Source organism: Scyliorhinus canicula, chromosome 15, assembly GCF_902713615.1.
Source record: "Scyliorhinus canicula chromosome 15, sScyCan1.1, whole genome shotgun sequence".
NCBI classification, from domain to species: domain Eukaryota; kingdom Metazoa; phylum Chordata; class Chondrichthyes; order Carcharhiniformes; family Scyliorhinidae; genus Scyliorhinus; species Scyliorhinus canicula.
In genome coordinates, this window is record NC_052160.1 from 20,362,693 (window position 1) to 20,378,833 (window position 16,141).

Below are 16,141 nucleotides of genomic sequence, written 5' to 3' on the forward strand. Positions count from 1 at the left end.
TTCATTAGGACTGGATGTCACATTACCAGAGCTAGTGGAGGGGTTGAGAGAGCTTGTGATAGATGGGTTGTCATTAGCATGCATGAGAAACCTAGCATTGTGTCTTTGAATAATATTGCAGAGGTGATAAATAGGAGTGGGGCCAACAATAGGTCCTCATTCTCCACTGCCGCCCACTAACGTCAGAGATACTTGCTGATATTGGCCACAGGTTCACAGATATTCATTCACAGTCACTAAACATTTGCTTTCATCAATTTTTTATTTTTTTTACATGGATTACAATGATTCAATTAGTCAAAAGCCAAATATCGAAATGATCCCATGAGGACCCTACCTCTTGTACCCCATGGACTGTTCTGGCCTCTTGCGCGGGTGATAAATGGAACAGTTTGCCAGTGTATATAATTGCCACTCATTTTATGCCCAATAGAATTTCTTCCCCAGCCCCACACTACCTCCTATTATCCTGGCTGATATTTATTTTTAAATCTACATCAGCAGGACAGGACAATGGCCATTATCAAATTACTATTTGTTGGATCTTACTGTGCATAAATCGAATACTATACCGCCTGCCTTATAACAGTGGCTTCATTGGCTATAAAGTGCTTTGCGACTTCCTGAAGTCGAGAGGTGTTGAATAAATGCATTCATTTTCCCCCACAGCAAAAGAAACAAGACCAAACATACCTTGGGCTAATCCCACTGATCTTCTCTGCATTTGAAGCTGCTGATCTGTTTTGAATACCATCCCGCTGTGACCTTCTTCCCCTCCTTGAGGGGGCAGAATCAGAGATGGTGTGGCCTCTGGGCCTGTAGCGGTTTGGTGACTGGGGAGGTTCCTTCTTTTCTGCCGGCAGCAGAGTGTCCGGTTTGTTATTCGAGTTACTGTCACTGGTTTCCAATTTACCATTTGAAGAGCATTCCTCTTCAATGCTTTCGGTCCGACTTCTGGGCTTCCCTTCCGCCACAGGTTTCCCAACGAGCCCTTCTTTCCCGTTGACCTCCGTCGCTTCTTGCAGGTTTTGAAGCTCCGGGGAGGAGCTGGATTTATTAAGAATTTGAGCATGGTCAATATTGAATTCTTCCTCCGAGGGATCCACAGCTAAAGAAGATGGTACAACCTTTTCAGCTGCAACTCCCATTATTCCAGTGTCCTCTGGCTGGAGAATTTTGTCCTCCTCTTGACTAGAAGTTGACGATGACTTTGGTGGGTGGGGAGAAACAAGGTTACCGATTAAACTATTTCAGTGTTCATGGAACATGTTCAGATCTTTGGCAACTGAAATAAGTTAATTATAATCCATTTTAATTGAACTAATCTCATTAAATATTCAGCTTTCGTATTACCCAGCTTTGCCAAATTATACAATTAAGCAAACTATATATTGGTGGGAAGTAGCAAAATATATGATCCTGTTCCCAGTGCTGCTTAGGAACATATTAGCAGGATACAAATTTAAAAAGTAACAAATGCACAAAATCACAAATGCAGCAGAAAGTCCTGGTGAATTAAAATAACAGTAGGGGAAAGTGGTGGAGTACAGAGAACAGGGCAATTCAAGTTTGCCTAGATATATATAAATGATCGGGACGAAGGTATAGGTGGTCTGATTAGCAAGTTTGCAGATGATACTAAGATTGGTGGAGTCGCAGACAGCGAGGGGGACTGTCAGAGAATACAGCAAAATATAGATAGATTGGAGAGTTGGGCAGAGAAATGGCAGATGAAGTTCAATCCAGGCGAATGCGAGGTGATGCATTTTGGAAGATCCAATTCAAGAGCGGACTATATGGTCAATGGAAGAGTCCTGGGGAAAATTGATGTACAGAGAGATCTGGGAGTTCAGGTCCATTGTACTCTGAGGGTGGCAACGCAGGTCAATAGAGTGGTCAAGAAGGCGTGCCTTCATCGGACGAGGTATTGAGTACAAGAGTCGGCAGGTCATGTTACAGTTGTATAGGACTTTGGTTAGGCCACATTTGGAATACTGCATGCAGTTCTGGTCGCCACATTACCAAAAGGATGTGGATGCTTTAGAGAGGGTGCAGAGGAGGTTCACCACGATGTTGCCTGGTATGGAGGGTGCTAGCTATGAAGAAAGGTTGAGTAGATTAGGATTGTTTTCATTGGAAAGACGGAGGTTGAGGAGGGACCTGATTGATGAGAGGTATGGACAGGGTGGATAGCAACAAGCTTTTTCCAAGAATGGGGGTGTCAATTACAAGGGGTCACAATTTCAAGGTGAGAGGGGGAATGTTTAAGGGAGATGTGCGTGGAAAGTTTTTTACGCAGAGGGTGGTGGGTGCCTGGAACGCTTTGCCAGCGGAGGTGGTGGAGGCGGGCATGATAGCATCATTTAAGATGCATCTAGACAGATATATGAACGGACGGGGAACAGAGGGAAGTAGATCCTTGGAAAATAGGCGACAGGTTTAGATAAAGGATCTGGATCGGCACAGGCTGGGAGGGCCGAAGGGCCTGTTCCTGTGCTGTAATTTTCTTTGTTCCTTGTTGTAGAGGAAGGAAGTTTAATAAAGGAGAGGAATTCTATTTCTTAAGAACCACTGGGTGTCCCAAAGGGCGTCATAGCCAATGAAGTGTCATTGAAGTGCGGTCACTGCTGTAATTTAGAAAACGTTACAGCCAAAATTGTGCACAGCAAGCTCCCACACACAGCGAGGAAATAAATGACTAGGTGTTTTAGTGGCATTGACTGAGGAATAAATATCGGCTGGGAGAACTGCCCTGCTATTTTCAAACTCGTACCATCATAATCTTTTCTGTCTACCTGAGGGGCCAGTTGAGGCCTCTGTTTAACGTCTTATGTGCTTTTGACAGCACAACGCCCCCGAGTGTCAAACCCGATTGAGTGCTCAAGTCCCTGGAATGGGGCTGGAACCACAACCTTCTGACTGAAGAGGCAAGAATGCAACCATCCAAGTCAAAACTGACATCTATTACTTGGTGGGAGTTAAAAAAAAAAATATATATATATATATTTAACAATAATCACAGCTAGGTTGAATTTAAAAGAGTTGGATGACGAGCAAATCTCATTTCAGTCATGCTGTGAAAGGATTCAGAAGAAACAAAAGTGAGTGATGCAGGTCCAAATCGAATGTGTAAAGTGGTAAGCTAAGAGGAGAAACTCGGGGTGGAGTTGGGGGGGGGGGGGGGGGGGGGGGCGCAGCCAGTTGAGCCTTGAAGTCAATGTTATTTGCACACCATTGATTGCAGAGTTCCCAAGAGAATGTCAGCATAATGGTTCACAAAAAAACTTCACATTGAATTTAGCAGCGTAGCAGGCCAGGCAACTGAAAGATCAGGATGGTCACATGGAAATTGGGACAATGCTTGTGTGGCCACCCAATCTATCCTGGGTTCCAGTACAAAAAGGGGGACTGCACGGTGAGCAATGAATAAAGCTATATGGATGGGGCACTCATCAATCATAGTCTCAAGCAAACACGTTGAGTCCAAGATGGAGGTTTTGCTTTATATGTAACAATCAGTGCGAAATAAACAATAATACTAGATCAAGGATCGCAAGAAAATAGCAAGTTTCACAAACGATAAAGAATGGTCTTCCCCCGAGGGAGACAGAGGTTCACTCACTTACCCTACTGCAATGGGCTGGGCTTTTATCATAGCCCTCTGCTGGCATGAAGATTGGCTCTGAAACTATCGGCTCAAATTCTTCAAGTTCTTGAGATCCCACAGGGGAGTCGCACATCTTCAAGTGCACCCCAGGCCCATCGCTTTCCTCTACCACTGCAACCGAATCTGGAAATTCAACTCGGAATCAGTACACATCCACTGTCGCATTCATCATTATAACACAATATTGCCACACACCTAGCTTCAAAACTTCTGAACAGACAAGATCTTTCAAGATACACGAGGATTTGTGGAGGATTAGCAAGGCCAGATTTCTGAATTCAGAATTCTGCTAAATATCAGCAGTAACACAAGAGATTGTAGCATTAACTATTAAAACTAGCATCGAACGTCCCCTTCCCCACATTTACCTTTTGGATTTGCCAATATGCCTGAACCGTACATACAAACCCAACGTCAATTTTTAATACTGAATTATTGCCCAATATGGATTAAATAAAACTCTGATTAGCAGTTTTATAAGTGCTGCCATGAGTGATAACAAAACTTTTTTTTATCGAAGGAATTTGGAATACTAATATTGCACAGTATAGAGGCAACGGATGGTAAAGGACCATTGACTTCATCAGCTGGACTATTTAACTCAGCAATTTCAATATACCACAAATCTTCAGTAAAATCAACGTGTAAAACAAATTTCTGCAATGTCACACACGGTACTGTGAAAAATTCTGTTCCATCTAAGGCAAGTCAATTGAGCTTCTTTCACTTAAAGTTAACGCTCTAAGAAGCTAATTTCCATGAAGTGCCATTACCCTTCAAACTCAGCTCTTCCATTTTATAAAAAGGAAACTGCATGGTACATTGAAGAAATCGCTGTTATACAGCTCCATAATATCGGCACTTGATTTTCTGATCATGCAACAGCTTCCAGTTGTATATCCCTTTTAATGTCTGAAGACAATTAGCTTTCAGTGGCCTGCCTATTTAAACGTTTAAATGTAATCCTTGAACCACATGCAAGCTAAGTAAACAGTGGGTCTCAATCTGCCACAATACAGTGGAGCTCCCCTCTTTCTCATTAGTTCAGTTAAACTGGTGGCTTCAGTTGGGGGGGGATTTAGATTTTTTTGTTGGCGAACTATGCAACGCAAACTGATCAAGAAATTTCAGATCGATTCTGGTTTTCACTGCAATACTGAATGGAGCGCCCACACTCCACCAGGCCCAAAGGTGCCAGGAAACAAGATGCCATAGAAGCATGCCTAAATTCAAAGTCAAAACCAAATCTGGAAACGTTTTACCTCCCAATTAGCCACGGTCCTCTGTTTACCATTTCGCTGAAATGGAAACTGGCGGCACACGCACGCATTAACTTTATCTTCGAGCCTTCGGCCTGCTTTCCTCATCTACACCTGGACTGCACTGCACCAAATTTTTCTTTTCTCCAGTGAATATTCAGTTAATTAGTCTTTACTGAACTGAAGTTAAAGGTTCCACTCATCCAACGTCAAACAGCCAAACAGGCTTTTGAAACATGCAACAGTCTTGGCGCTAGGTGTTGCTGAATTTATGCACCAACTCTACTCCTTATTGGGGCAAGAAATATGATGGCAGCCCATATTTTAAACCTGTGATGTTCTGAGTTATGAAATAACCCTCAGTTCTCCACCCTTTTTGTCTGTTCCAGCATAGATCATTCCAGTAGAAGCTTGGCAAATCAACTCTGCGAAAAAGAAAAATCTGGCTTGACCAGCTGGCTGAATTCATGTTGACAATACTCTTGCTGATTGAACCAAAAAAGGTTCGTATTATTTTTATGCTTTAACCTGGAGATTCAATACACGTACAGATGGAAGACCTCAGTAACTTATTTCTCCGACATCTTTAGTAGTAACTAGAATGGCAGCACTCTCTCAGTTACACTTTTGGGCGAGGAGTACTCACAATCAAAGCATTAGTTCGCACAGCTTCAGCCCTTCTCCCCGCCCGGAACTTCAACTTTAAATCTCCCTACACCTTGCTGTAATGTTGGAACTTACCAGAGTTGGAGATGGCTTAATGATAGTGAATAATCACATGCCCTGTCACTTAATTTCATGCAGTTATATTTTGTCATGAGAGTAAATGTGAGGCAAGATTTACTCCAAGCATGACTAGAATTATTACTTGCCTTGGTTTTGATTCAGGATCCCATCCCTATCCACGTGGGTCATTGTTTCAGCTGCCCTCCTGGTCAGGCATTGAAAACTGACCCAATTGCAATGCTCAAAGCTGCTATATACATTAAGCTTCACAAATCAGGGCGCACTAGTAGAATTTCTATATCCACTTGCCAATTGTGTTGAGAGTTCAGCCGCACATTTTGTGGCAAAGGGATGTAGGGTCCAGATTCAAAGTGTTGAAGACAAATAATAGTTATTCAAGAGCAACACCATAACAAAATAGAGACTTAGTCTATTGGAAGCCACGATTTATAAAGAAAGAATGCATGTACAAGTAAGGCTTTATGAGAAAACTGTAGCTTCTCAAAATTAGTATACAAAACTAAGAGTGATACACCCTGCACCAAATAATGATTGATTTTCAAAGAAGCTGGTTTCAATTAGCAGTGCATGCTCAATTAGTTTCAAACTCCACCTGATAATGAGACAACTAAGCCTTTGGTTAATAAGCAAATTGTTCAAATAAATATTCACTCACTAAACATAAAAGGTTTAATGCAGTGCCTGAAGCCTCTCAGAAAGCTGCTGCTTTTGTAACATCAAGGTGGGAGAATTCCATGCTCCTCCAGCTAATTAACAAGACCCTTTTTTTCCCCTCACATAAGACACACACACAGCTATGAAACAGCACGTGATGCACGGGCACTAATGATTCATGGGAGCCTCAAGGGTGCGAGAGTGTACCTGCCCAGGAAATGCTCCTGTGCAACTTTTCTTGACAGCTTGTCTGGCACATAGAAGAGAAAGAATCAACTGCAAAGGGAAATGAAATCAGTGGCTGTGTGAAGCACAGGACACAAACTTTAACAGATATCAGAACAATTGACCTTCCTGGGACACAAATTCCCAGCAAAAAGAAAAACCTGTTGCAGATGATCTGCACAATGCCTCGCAAGGAGGTTTCTTTTTCTTAAAAAACAAGACATTGTATAGTATTAGATACATTTAAAACCAAATCCATCTGAATCCCAGATTACTTTCACGGGCTTATTAAAATTCAACAACAGTGGAAACTTTCTGAAGTTGGCCAGGAAAGGAAACGGCATTCGTTCATGCAAGGGACTTCAAGATGAGGAAGGCACCTGACTTCTTCTCAGGAATACATCTCCATCTGCTCTGTGCCGGGGCAAATCAGACGAACTGTTAAGTAATTTGGATATTCTGAACTCTCCCTCTGTGTACCCACACCCAAACAGGCACCGGAATGCGGCGACTCGGGGCTTTTCACAGTATCTTCATTGCAGTGTTATTGTAAGCCTGCCTACTTATGACAACAAAGATTATCAATATTATTAGATAACGGGACAAAGATTGATTCTGTATGCCTTATTGTGCTGTTCCAGTATTTCTACAGCCTCACTGTAGCGATGTAAGTGGGCCAATGGCCATTGCAAGGCCAGTATCTCTATTCTAAGGGGACAGCTGGGGTAGCAATGGGAGGAGGAGAATGATATCTCATGCCACATTCTCTAATTGATCTATTGCTGGGCACCCTAATGCTGGGGCAAGTGTTGGGAACAGGTGCTGTATGTCCCATGCCCCCCAGTCCTCGCCAAAACAGGTGTCCCAGGAATACTCAAGCAATAAAGTATGAAGACCCCCCCCCCCCCCCCCCCCCCCTGCCCACAATTCCCAATAACCAGTCCGCCCCATGCCCAGTCACCCAGTGCAACTACAGGTTCAGAAACACTACTGCAAGGTTGACACTTTGCCCACGCAGGCAGGCCAGTCCCTTATTTGCAGCTTTCCCAGGATGGAGCAAACATGGGCAGCTGCTTCTTCTCTGTTGCTTCTGTATCTGTTGAGTAACTAGAAAAGTTAAATCTCCTCCTATAAGTGCAAAAGCAGCAAATTAGCTTTACTTTTTATTTTTAAAAAAATGTTTTTAAATAATATCAAACCAGGAAACATCGCCTAGGAATAATGTACAATTTCTGGGTGAAGCACTTTGAAAGCCAATATTTAAAATAAAAAAATAGCCTGACTTTAACCTCACCATGGAAAAGCTCAATGCAGCAAAAAAGCTAATGGTTCTTGCTTATTGTTTGGAGTATCTGGAATATTACAGTCAGTCTAAAATGCAACAGTGCTTGCAACTGGATTGCGGGTACTGAATGTATAATTCTATGCATGTTCGAAAATAGAAGACAAAAGTGCAATGACTAAGAAGCGAAAGTGGTGACTTTCACTAACCTGTGTTGAAGCGCTGGAGCAAAGTTGGTTTGGATGCCCCAGCAGTTGAGCTGGGGCACGGCACGGATTCTGATCGACTAGGACCATGCTGGCGTGGATCCGTCACTCTCTCTACCGCCATCAGCATTGTGGACAGTTCTTGTAAGGGCATGTTGTTTATGTCAGATGAGAAGGGGCTTGGTGGATTCTCGAGACACAGAAGCCAACTCGCATTTCCTGCAAGGAGCCAACGTTAACACTATTAATATGGAAAGGCGCGAAGACAAAAAAAAGGGTGCCCTTCATTACTGTCTGTCTACTTACCAGTCAGAATATGCAACAAATTTCCCTTTAGAAACAGGAGAGGTATTTCATTTTGTGTTGATGAGAGTTATTTAATTCATAATAAAACAACCATCAGGAGTAATTTAGGAAATTAAGAATAAAATCAGCTTTTCAGGGAGACATTTGACGCATTTAAGCTAAACACACAAGAAAATAATTACATGACAGAAGATATACTGATAGGATGAGGTGATGTAGGGTAGGAAGAGCCTCACGTGCAGCATACACTGGTAAGGGCCCGTTAGGTCAAATGCTCTGTTGCTGTATGATGCGCAAAGCTGTATAACTATTTCACACAACGGGTAACAGGCATATGGGGGTATTTTGGTTTATCTTGCTTGGTTGGAAACCTACAGGACAGGATGGGGTACCGGTTTTATATCTTTCTCAATATTACACTGCTAACTTCATTGTTGTGTAAAATCAGACAGGAATTTAGAGACTTGGGCGGAGAGATGGCAGATGGAGTTTAATCCGGACAAATGTGAGGTAATGCATTTTGGAAGGTCTAATACAGGTAGGGAATATACAGTGAATGGTAGAACCTTCAAGAGTATTAACAGTCAGAGAGATCTAGGTGGACAGGTCCACAGGTCACTGAAATGGGCAACAAAGGTGGAGAAGGTAGTCAAGAAGACATTGGCATGCTTGCCTTCATTGGCCGGGGCAGTGAGTATAAAAATTGTCAAGTCATGTTGCAGCTGTATAGAACCTTAGTTAGGCCACACATGGAGTATAGTCTTCAATTCTGGTTTCCACATTACCAGAAAGATGTGGAGGCTTTAGAGAGGGATGTTGCCTGGTATGGAGGGCATTAGCTATGAGGAGAGGTTTAATAAACTCGGTTTGTTCTCACTGGAATGACGGAGGTTGAGGGGCGACCTGATAGAGATCTACAAAATTATGAGGGGCCTAGACAGAGTGGATAGTCAGAGGCTTTTTACCAGGGTAGAGGGGTCAATTACTAGGGGGCATAGGTTTAAGATGCGAGGGGCAAGGTTTAGAGGAGATGTACGAGGCAACACAGAGGGTAGTGGGTGCCTGGAACTCTGCCAGAGGAAGTGGTGGAAGCAGGTACGACAGTGACGTTTAAGGGGCATCTTGACAAATACATGAATAGGATGGGAATAGAGGGATACGGACCCTGGAAGTGTAGAAGATTTTAGTTTAGATGGGCAGCATAGTCGACGCCGTCTTGGAGGGCCGAAGGGCCCGTTCCTGTGCTGTACGTTTCATTGTTCTTTGTTGAATTAAACCAGCATTGCACCCAATCATGTCAGTTTTCTGTCGAATGGGTTAGCTTAAAATTGTTTCCCAGGCCAATTAATTATGAACAGCATTGAAGTACTACTATAAATGAGCTTTACAGGTAGCCTGATGTTTCTTGAAAATGTTTCCATTAGCAGCAGATACAGAAAGGTAAGATAGGGATCAATCAAAAAATTCAGACCTAATCACACGCACATGTTTTGGGGTTGCACAAAATTGGAAGATTCTGGGCGGGCGTGTTTGTGGTCTGCGCCAGGATAGTGGAGGAGGTGGTGAACCCGGACCCTTTGGTGGCGATATTTGGGGTTTCAGAGAAGCCGGAGCTCATGGAGAGGAGGAAGGCCGATGTTGTGGCCTTCGCCTCTCTGATTGCGTGGCGGCGCGTTTTGCTGGAGTGGCGGTCGGCATCGCCACGGGGGGTAGCGGCTTGATTGGGTGACCTGTAAAGTATGAGTTAATGGGCTCTTCAGGGGGTTTTGAGGAAAGCTGGGGGATGTTTGTGACTGTGTTTGAGCGGCTGTTTGTCACGGGCGGGTAGGGTGAAAAAGGGGAAAAGACTGTATAGTTGATTGCTGGAAAGTATGTATCCTGGGGCGTTTACTTAACTTGTTTTAATACATGTTTGTAATAAAATATATATTTTTTTAAAACTTCAGACTTAAGGGTAAATGACCTTTTCCTGTTGACAAAGTTTGTCTTTTGCAACTTAAAAAAAAAATTATAACTGGGTCACGTTTATTAAAGCCACAATTAACCCTTAAACTGTGAGAGGGGCACTCTATCCAAGGATTGTACCCGAGGGTCGACGAATGTATACTTCTGCCCATCCTTGAGTCAGCACTGGCGCGTACTCAGCCAGGTTGGCTTTTTCCTTCTGGGAGAGAAACAGGTCACTCGAGTGAGGTGCATCCTGACGCAATGATTTCCGGTTTTCTAATCCTTTCGGATTCGCAGTCACGGGAGGGCAGAACTCACTGTCCGAGGGCGAAACCAGGGGGCTTAGGCTCTGAACCAAATCACTGTGAAGAGCATGGCCACCTAGAAAACCAGAAAAACAAGCCAGCTTTCAAGGAAAACAGTTTGTACAATGATAATGAAGCAGTGATAACGTAATCTTTGTTATTAGGACAAAAACATGTAGCTCCAATGTAAGGGTGGACAGCAATGATGCACTGAATATAGCCTTGCTCTGATTTTACAGGCATGGAACTATACCAATTCAATTTGCTTTAAAGCGATCAATTTTTAGCAGTGTTGAAAATAGTCACTACTTAAACCACAAAGTACATAGATGTTAATAGATACAATTGCCAGCAGCAAGATATTAGATTGATAAACAGAATGATTATAATTTTAAACAGGAGACTTAACATTAAAGAAAATGTAAGAAAATTTGGTCACTGTGTAATGGCAAACGTCATTCTCCAAAAAAAAAGCCAATCCTTTCAACATTCACCTGATATGGATCTCACTCGCAGGCGAGCGGCTTTTCCAATCTGTTGACTGGTTTGAGATTCCAGTTTGGCTGGTGCTTCTTGGGTTGTCTTCACTTGTTGAGATGAATCCGGCCTTAGAAACAGTCAGTGTAGAAAATATTTTTTAATTGAAATCTCATTCAGATCCAAAATGCACACAACATCTTTGTCTAACTAACGGTGGGAAGAGTGGTCAGCATTGCTGCCTCACAGCTCTAGGGACCCGGGTTCAATTCCGGCCTCGGGTGACTGTGTGTGGAGTTTCTTTATTCTCCCCGTGTCTGCGCGGGTTTCCTCCGGGTGCTCCGGTTTCCTCCCACAGTTCAAAGATGTGCAGGTTAGGTTGATTGGCCACGCTAAATTGCCCCTTAGTGTCCAAAAAGGTTAGGTGGGGTTACTGGGTTACAGGGATAGGGTGGAGATGTGTGCTTAAGTAGGGTGCACTTTCCAAGGGCCGATGCAGACTCGATGGGCTGAATGGCCGCCTTCTGCACTGTAAATTCTATGAACTAGGCAACTGCGCAGTTTATCTTTTGTTGCCAGAAATACCACATTTGATAAAGGGGCAACTATTTTATGTTGACATAAAAATAAATCTGCACCATTACTTACAGATGATAAAACTGCAACAATTTTACAGAAAATATTGGAAATCAATGGAAGCAGAGTAAGCAAACATCTTACAATACACAACAAACGGAGAATCTCTGCAGACTATACCTGGGTACTTCATCAGTCCTCTTTTGATCCAGGGAATCTAGACCTAACAGTGCTCTTGTTCCTGCGCCACTGCTGGTGGTTACTGTGACAAGCTTGTTTCCAACCAACCATGTATTACTCCTTCCTGCATCAAGAAGAAACTCTGCCACAGGGGACCTTAAAAACCACAAGAATGCGAACGAAACCGACATGAGAAAACTAATGAAGCAAAGTATTGGAATGCACGATATTGACTCGAGTGTTAAAACAGAAGTATAATCAGAGGTCAGTTTCCATAACTCCGAGGTCAGCGGTGCACAGCATTTTAAATAGGTTTAGTGCATTTTATTAAAATGATACATTGGGTCAAACAGCACTGGACAAGAGATGAGGCGGATTAACATTTCAGATGTAGTCTGTTACCAGTGTCCTCAAACATCTGCAGCTTTTGTTTACATTCCATTGGTATTTTAACATTAAGATTCAGCTCCATGTGATAAGGTAAACTAGGAGATTATACCTTTTATGAAAAACTGAACAGGTTGGGGATCTTCCAGAAAAAAGACTGAGGGGGTGATCAGATATAGATGCTTAAGATTACAAAAAGGGTTAATAATGTGGATGTCTGGAAGATACTTCCACTTCTGTTGGAGACCAAGACTAGGGACCATAAATATAAGATAGCTACAAATAAATCCAATAGGGAATTCAAGAAAACCTCTAAGCCCAAAGGATAGTGGAACTCACTGCACAACCAATTGAGACAAATAGCATTTCAAGGGAAAGCTGGATAAACAAGTGGGAATAAGAAAGAGAAGGTTGTGCTGGGAGAATCAGATGAAGAGGGAAGTTCGTGGGGTGGGGGCCCATGGACAAGTTGGGTCAAATATATTTTTTTGGGATATGCATGTTATGCAATTCTTCTATACTTAACAAAAAAATTATTTCCAAAAGGGCCTAGAAAAATAAAACAAACATAAGAGTATTTTTAAAAACGTAACACAAACCTCTTGGGCAGAGCAGAGAAGTTAGAGAAAACATATCGAGCCATCATATCTAAGCAGGTTTCAGTAAGTTCAAGGTGCACAGTTTTAAGACTGTCTTCAGCCTCTGCCATTGTGTTCTCATCTGCTGATCCCAAACTAGAACTTGTGACAGAAGTCTGCATTCTACTGGAATGAGAAGGCACCAAGTCAAGACCGAGCACAAATTACATCAGAGTGCAATGACAACCATTGTTAGATCATTCCCTCAGTATTATTCATTTTTGCATACAATTTCAAGCATGCATCCAGAAAGTGCCCATTTGCATTTTCAGAATTACCGTATTGTTGCAGAAATTTGGCCTTTTTCTAAATCAAACCCTTGCACCAAACAGAAAAAATAGAGACTTAAAAGAATTTGCCACTTGTCTATCTTGCAATTTTACCACCACGTTGCATTTTCAAAGCAAACTAAAACCTTTGCCGTCGACAATTGCAACTATCTCTTTTAACAAAATTAAACTCAATGCCAAATTGGCTGAATTTAGTACAAGGAATTTACTTAACATTGTGATTTGCAAAATTGATGCATTCGGTGATCTCTTTAAGCTCATTTGTCATTAGCTGTAACCCATCAAAAAATGTAGACGTTACAATTATTGCAAGTGGCTAAATGAAAGAACTGTTTGAAAGGTAGAATTAAACACCATTTTGCTGCATTATTAAATAGCACGGCCATCCCAGGGTTAATTGCATATTATAGCAGGGTTATAAGTACAGTCTAATCCTCATTTAAAAAAACGTCACAATTCAAATCTTTTTTTTTTTAAGCGCTGCATCTTCAATGGAAGAATTTCAATACATCAGGACTAGACTGTATTCAGACCTTTGGTCAGTGGTTGCCTTTCAGAAATTACTGTGATATTTATTCATACCTTTTATTCACCGGTCCAACCTTTTAAGGCACAAGTTGAACTAGCCATACAGGAGGGAAATCAAGTTTCCGTATTATTGGCTCTCATGGGCGAGTATCAATTCAGAATCCAGCTGATAGCAGATGGTAGCATAGGAACAAATGAATCACCACAGAAGTAGAGTTGCATTGAACATGCTACATGTTGTGCATCATACCTACCCAACGGGTGAGGATTCATGCAATGGACAAGAGCAGATATATTCCATGCTCAGCAGATAGACAAGGAGAAACGCAAAGGATGTTTCAAAACAAGAATATTTCTTAGTTCCACTTCCAGTTTAAATTAATAAATTGCAAACAAGTTGTTACTGATGAGTAATATGCTTAAAGGTCAGCTTCGCATTATACTGCAGCACATCAGAATTTAAAACAATGGAGTCTGATATATTGGAAAATACGCCCAGTAATACAATCCACATCGGAAACAAAGTAACAAAAACTCGGCTATGAAACACCAAAGCCCTGCACCATCATCTTTCATAAGTTTGACCATTTAGGACTGATGTTCGACCGTAACCTCCTGAGAGGAGGATAACTTTCTTCATTCAGAGGTTTTATGGATCTTTAGAATTCCCCACCACAGATGGCGGTGGATGCTCGGCTGTTTGAGCATGAGATCAATAACTTTTGGACACTAAGCGAACGAACCAAGGGGCCTGCGGATAGGGCAGGAAAGTGGAGTGGAGATAGAAGATAAGTCACGATTATATTGATTAGTTACGTTGGCCCAAAGGGCCTTTAGCTTATCTATTTTATGTTCTTGCATTATGCCTAAGCCTCAACACTGTGATGATTAGTACAAAGTGTAGAAACACAAGGTTATGGTAGCTGCCAGTTGTGTATTCTTTTCACATTTTCGACCAGCGATTCAATACCATTTGCCAGAATGTTGTAAATGAAAATCGATTTATAGTTTAGCTGCACAATGGACAAGGATTTTGAAATTTTAACGAGTTTGTTTATCTCCCCGAGAAACAGAAACATTATGTTACAAAGCTATTCCAAGTTTCTGAAAGAGATGGGTTATAGGAAATCATTAAATACATTCAGGCAGTACCAGGGGGCAAAGAATGAAGTTCAGCAGTGATGGGATAAAATCCATCAACACAGCAGACATGCAGTATATTTTTCTTCAGGGACTGAAGAAAACATGTGAACAGGTAGTCTCTAATTTAGCTTCCCCAACTGTAATTTTAACAAAAGCCTCCTTCAGGAGTAAAACGTCTCGCCTCAGAAGAAAATTACTTTAACGGGCTAGTTTAGCAAGGGACTGGTTTAGCACAGGGCTAAGTGGCTGGTTTTTAAAGCAGACCAAGGCAGGCCAGCAGCGCGGGTTCAATTCCCGTACCAGCCTCCCCGAACCGGCGCTGGAATGTGGCGACTAGGGGCTTTTCACAGTAACTTACTTTGAGGCCTACTTGTGGCAATAAGCGATTTTCATTTCATTTCTCAATTAAACCTGTACTCCCTTTGTGCAATGATGAAATACTAAATTAATTTGACCAATTTTGCACTATATGCTGAAACTAATTCAGATTTTGGGGACATAAGAAGTGTAAAAGTGGCAGAATTAGGTTTGAGGATAAGAGACAGTGCAAAGTTTAAAGTTTAATGTCCTCACTTGCTATCAGTAAAAAAAAATACATCGTATGTGGGAAAGGGGAAAAATTTGAGGCTCATGCCTTCCAGAAGTTTAAGCCAAGGATCCTACACTGAGGAGTGGAGCCATCTAGGTTAATACCAAATGGAAGAATGTGTGGACACTGGAGGATTTCATCAACAGGTAAACTTCCTCAGGTGAAGGGAAGGCGAGCTACATTTAGACAGTTAGCACACAATCACCCAATACTTCAGCTGCTGACTTGAGGTGGCATTGTCACGTCAGTCCATTTGCTTAACCCCATTTATCATAACGCTCTCTTCAAGCTCTGCAGACTCATTTTCTTACTCATTATTTGACTAAACGTAAATGTCTTTGGAGAGATCTACCCAAATGTATGTCTGTACTCAGCCAGTGAATCAGGTAAACCAAGTGGGCAAAAATACTTTTATTCCTTCATCTTTTGTTAACATTAGTTTCCTCTTTTCCCTTCTTTCGTACAGTGAAGCATCTCAAATGGTGCCAGCGGAAAAGGCACTAAAATGGCAACAGGAATGGATGAAATAATAAAGAGCTCAACACCCATCCGAACAAACATTCACAGGGCAGGCAGCTGGCTTATCTTATTCATCATAAGAGCATATCTACCTCGAGGAAGCTTCAGAATAGATACGATTTGGTAGGGTTCCTCACCGGTTACTATTAATAATACTATTTTTCTACATGTCGCTTCAAAGCTTACTTGGCTATATAAAGTGTTTTGGGACATCTT

The 16,141-nt window shown here is 42.0% G+C and overlaps 1 protein-coding gene across 6 annotated transcripts in view; it reads right to left on the minus strand.

Annotated features, from left to right (window-relative positions):
* tsc2 (TSC complex subunit 2) overlaps window positions 1–16,141 on the minus strand; it is a 97,079-nt gene that overhangs the window by 26,106 nt on the left and 54,832 nt on the right. For 3 of the 6 annotated variants that reach the window (XM_038821078.1, XM_038821081.1, XM_038821077.1), the window contains 8 exons: window positions 12,818–12,982; window positions 11,832–11,987; window positions 11,093–11,205; window positions 10,432–10,674; window positions 8,044–8,259; window positions 6,535–6,603; window positions 3,627–3,790; window positions 694–1,208 (listed from right to left, as the gene is read on the minus strand). In XM_038821078.1, the coding sequence (XP_038677006.1) occupies window positions 694–1,208; window positions 3,627–3,790; window positions 6,535–6,603; window positions 8,044–8,259; window positions 10,432–10,674; window positions 11,093–11,205; window positions 11,832–11,987; window positions 12,818–12,982 (1,641 nt within the window). The remainder of the gene's footprint in view (window positions 1–693; window positions 1,209–3,626; window positions 3,791–6,534; window positions 6,604–8,043; window positions 8,260–10,431; window positions 10,675–11,092; window positions 11,206–11,831; window positions 11,988–12,817; window positions 12,983–16,141) is intronic. The other 3 variants (XM_038821082.1, XM_038821079.1, XM_038821080.1) reach the window with 2 other exon arrangements.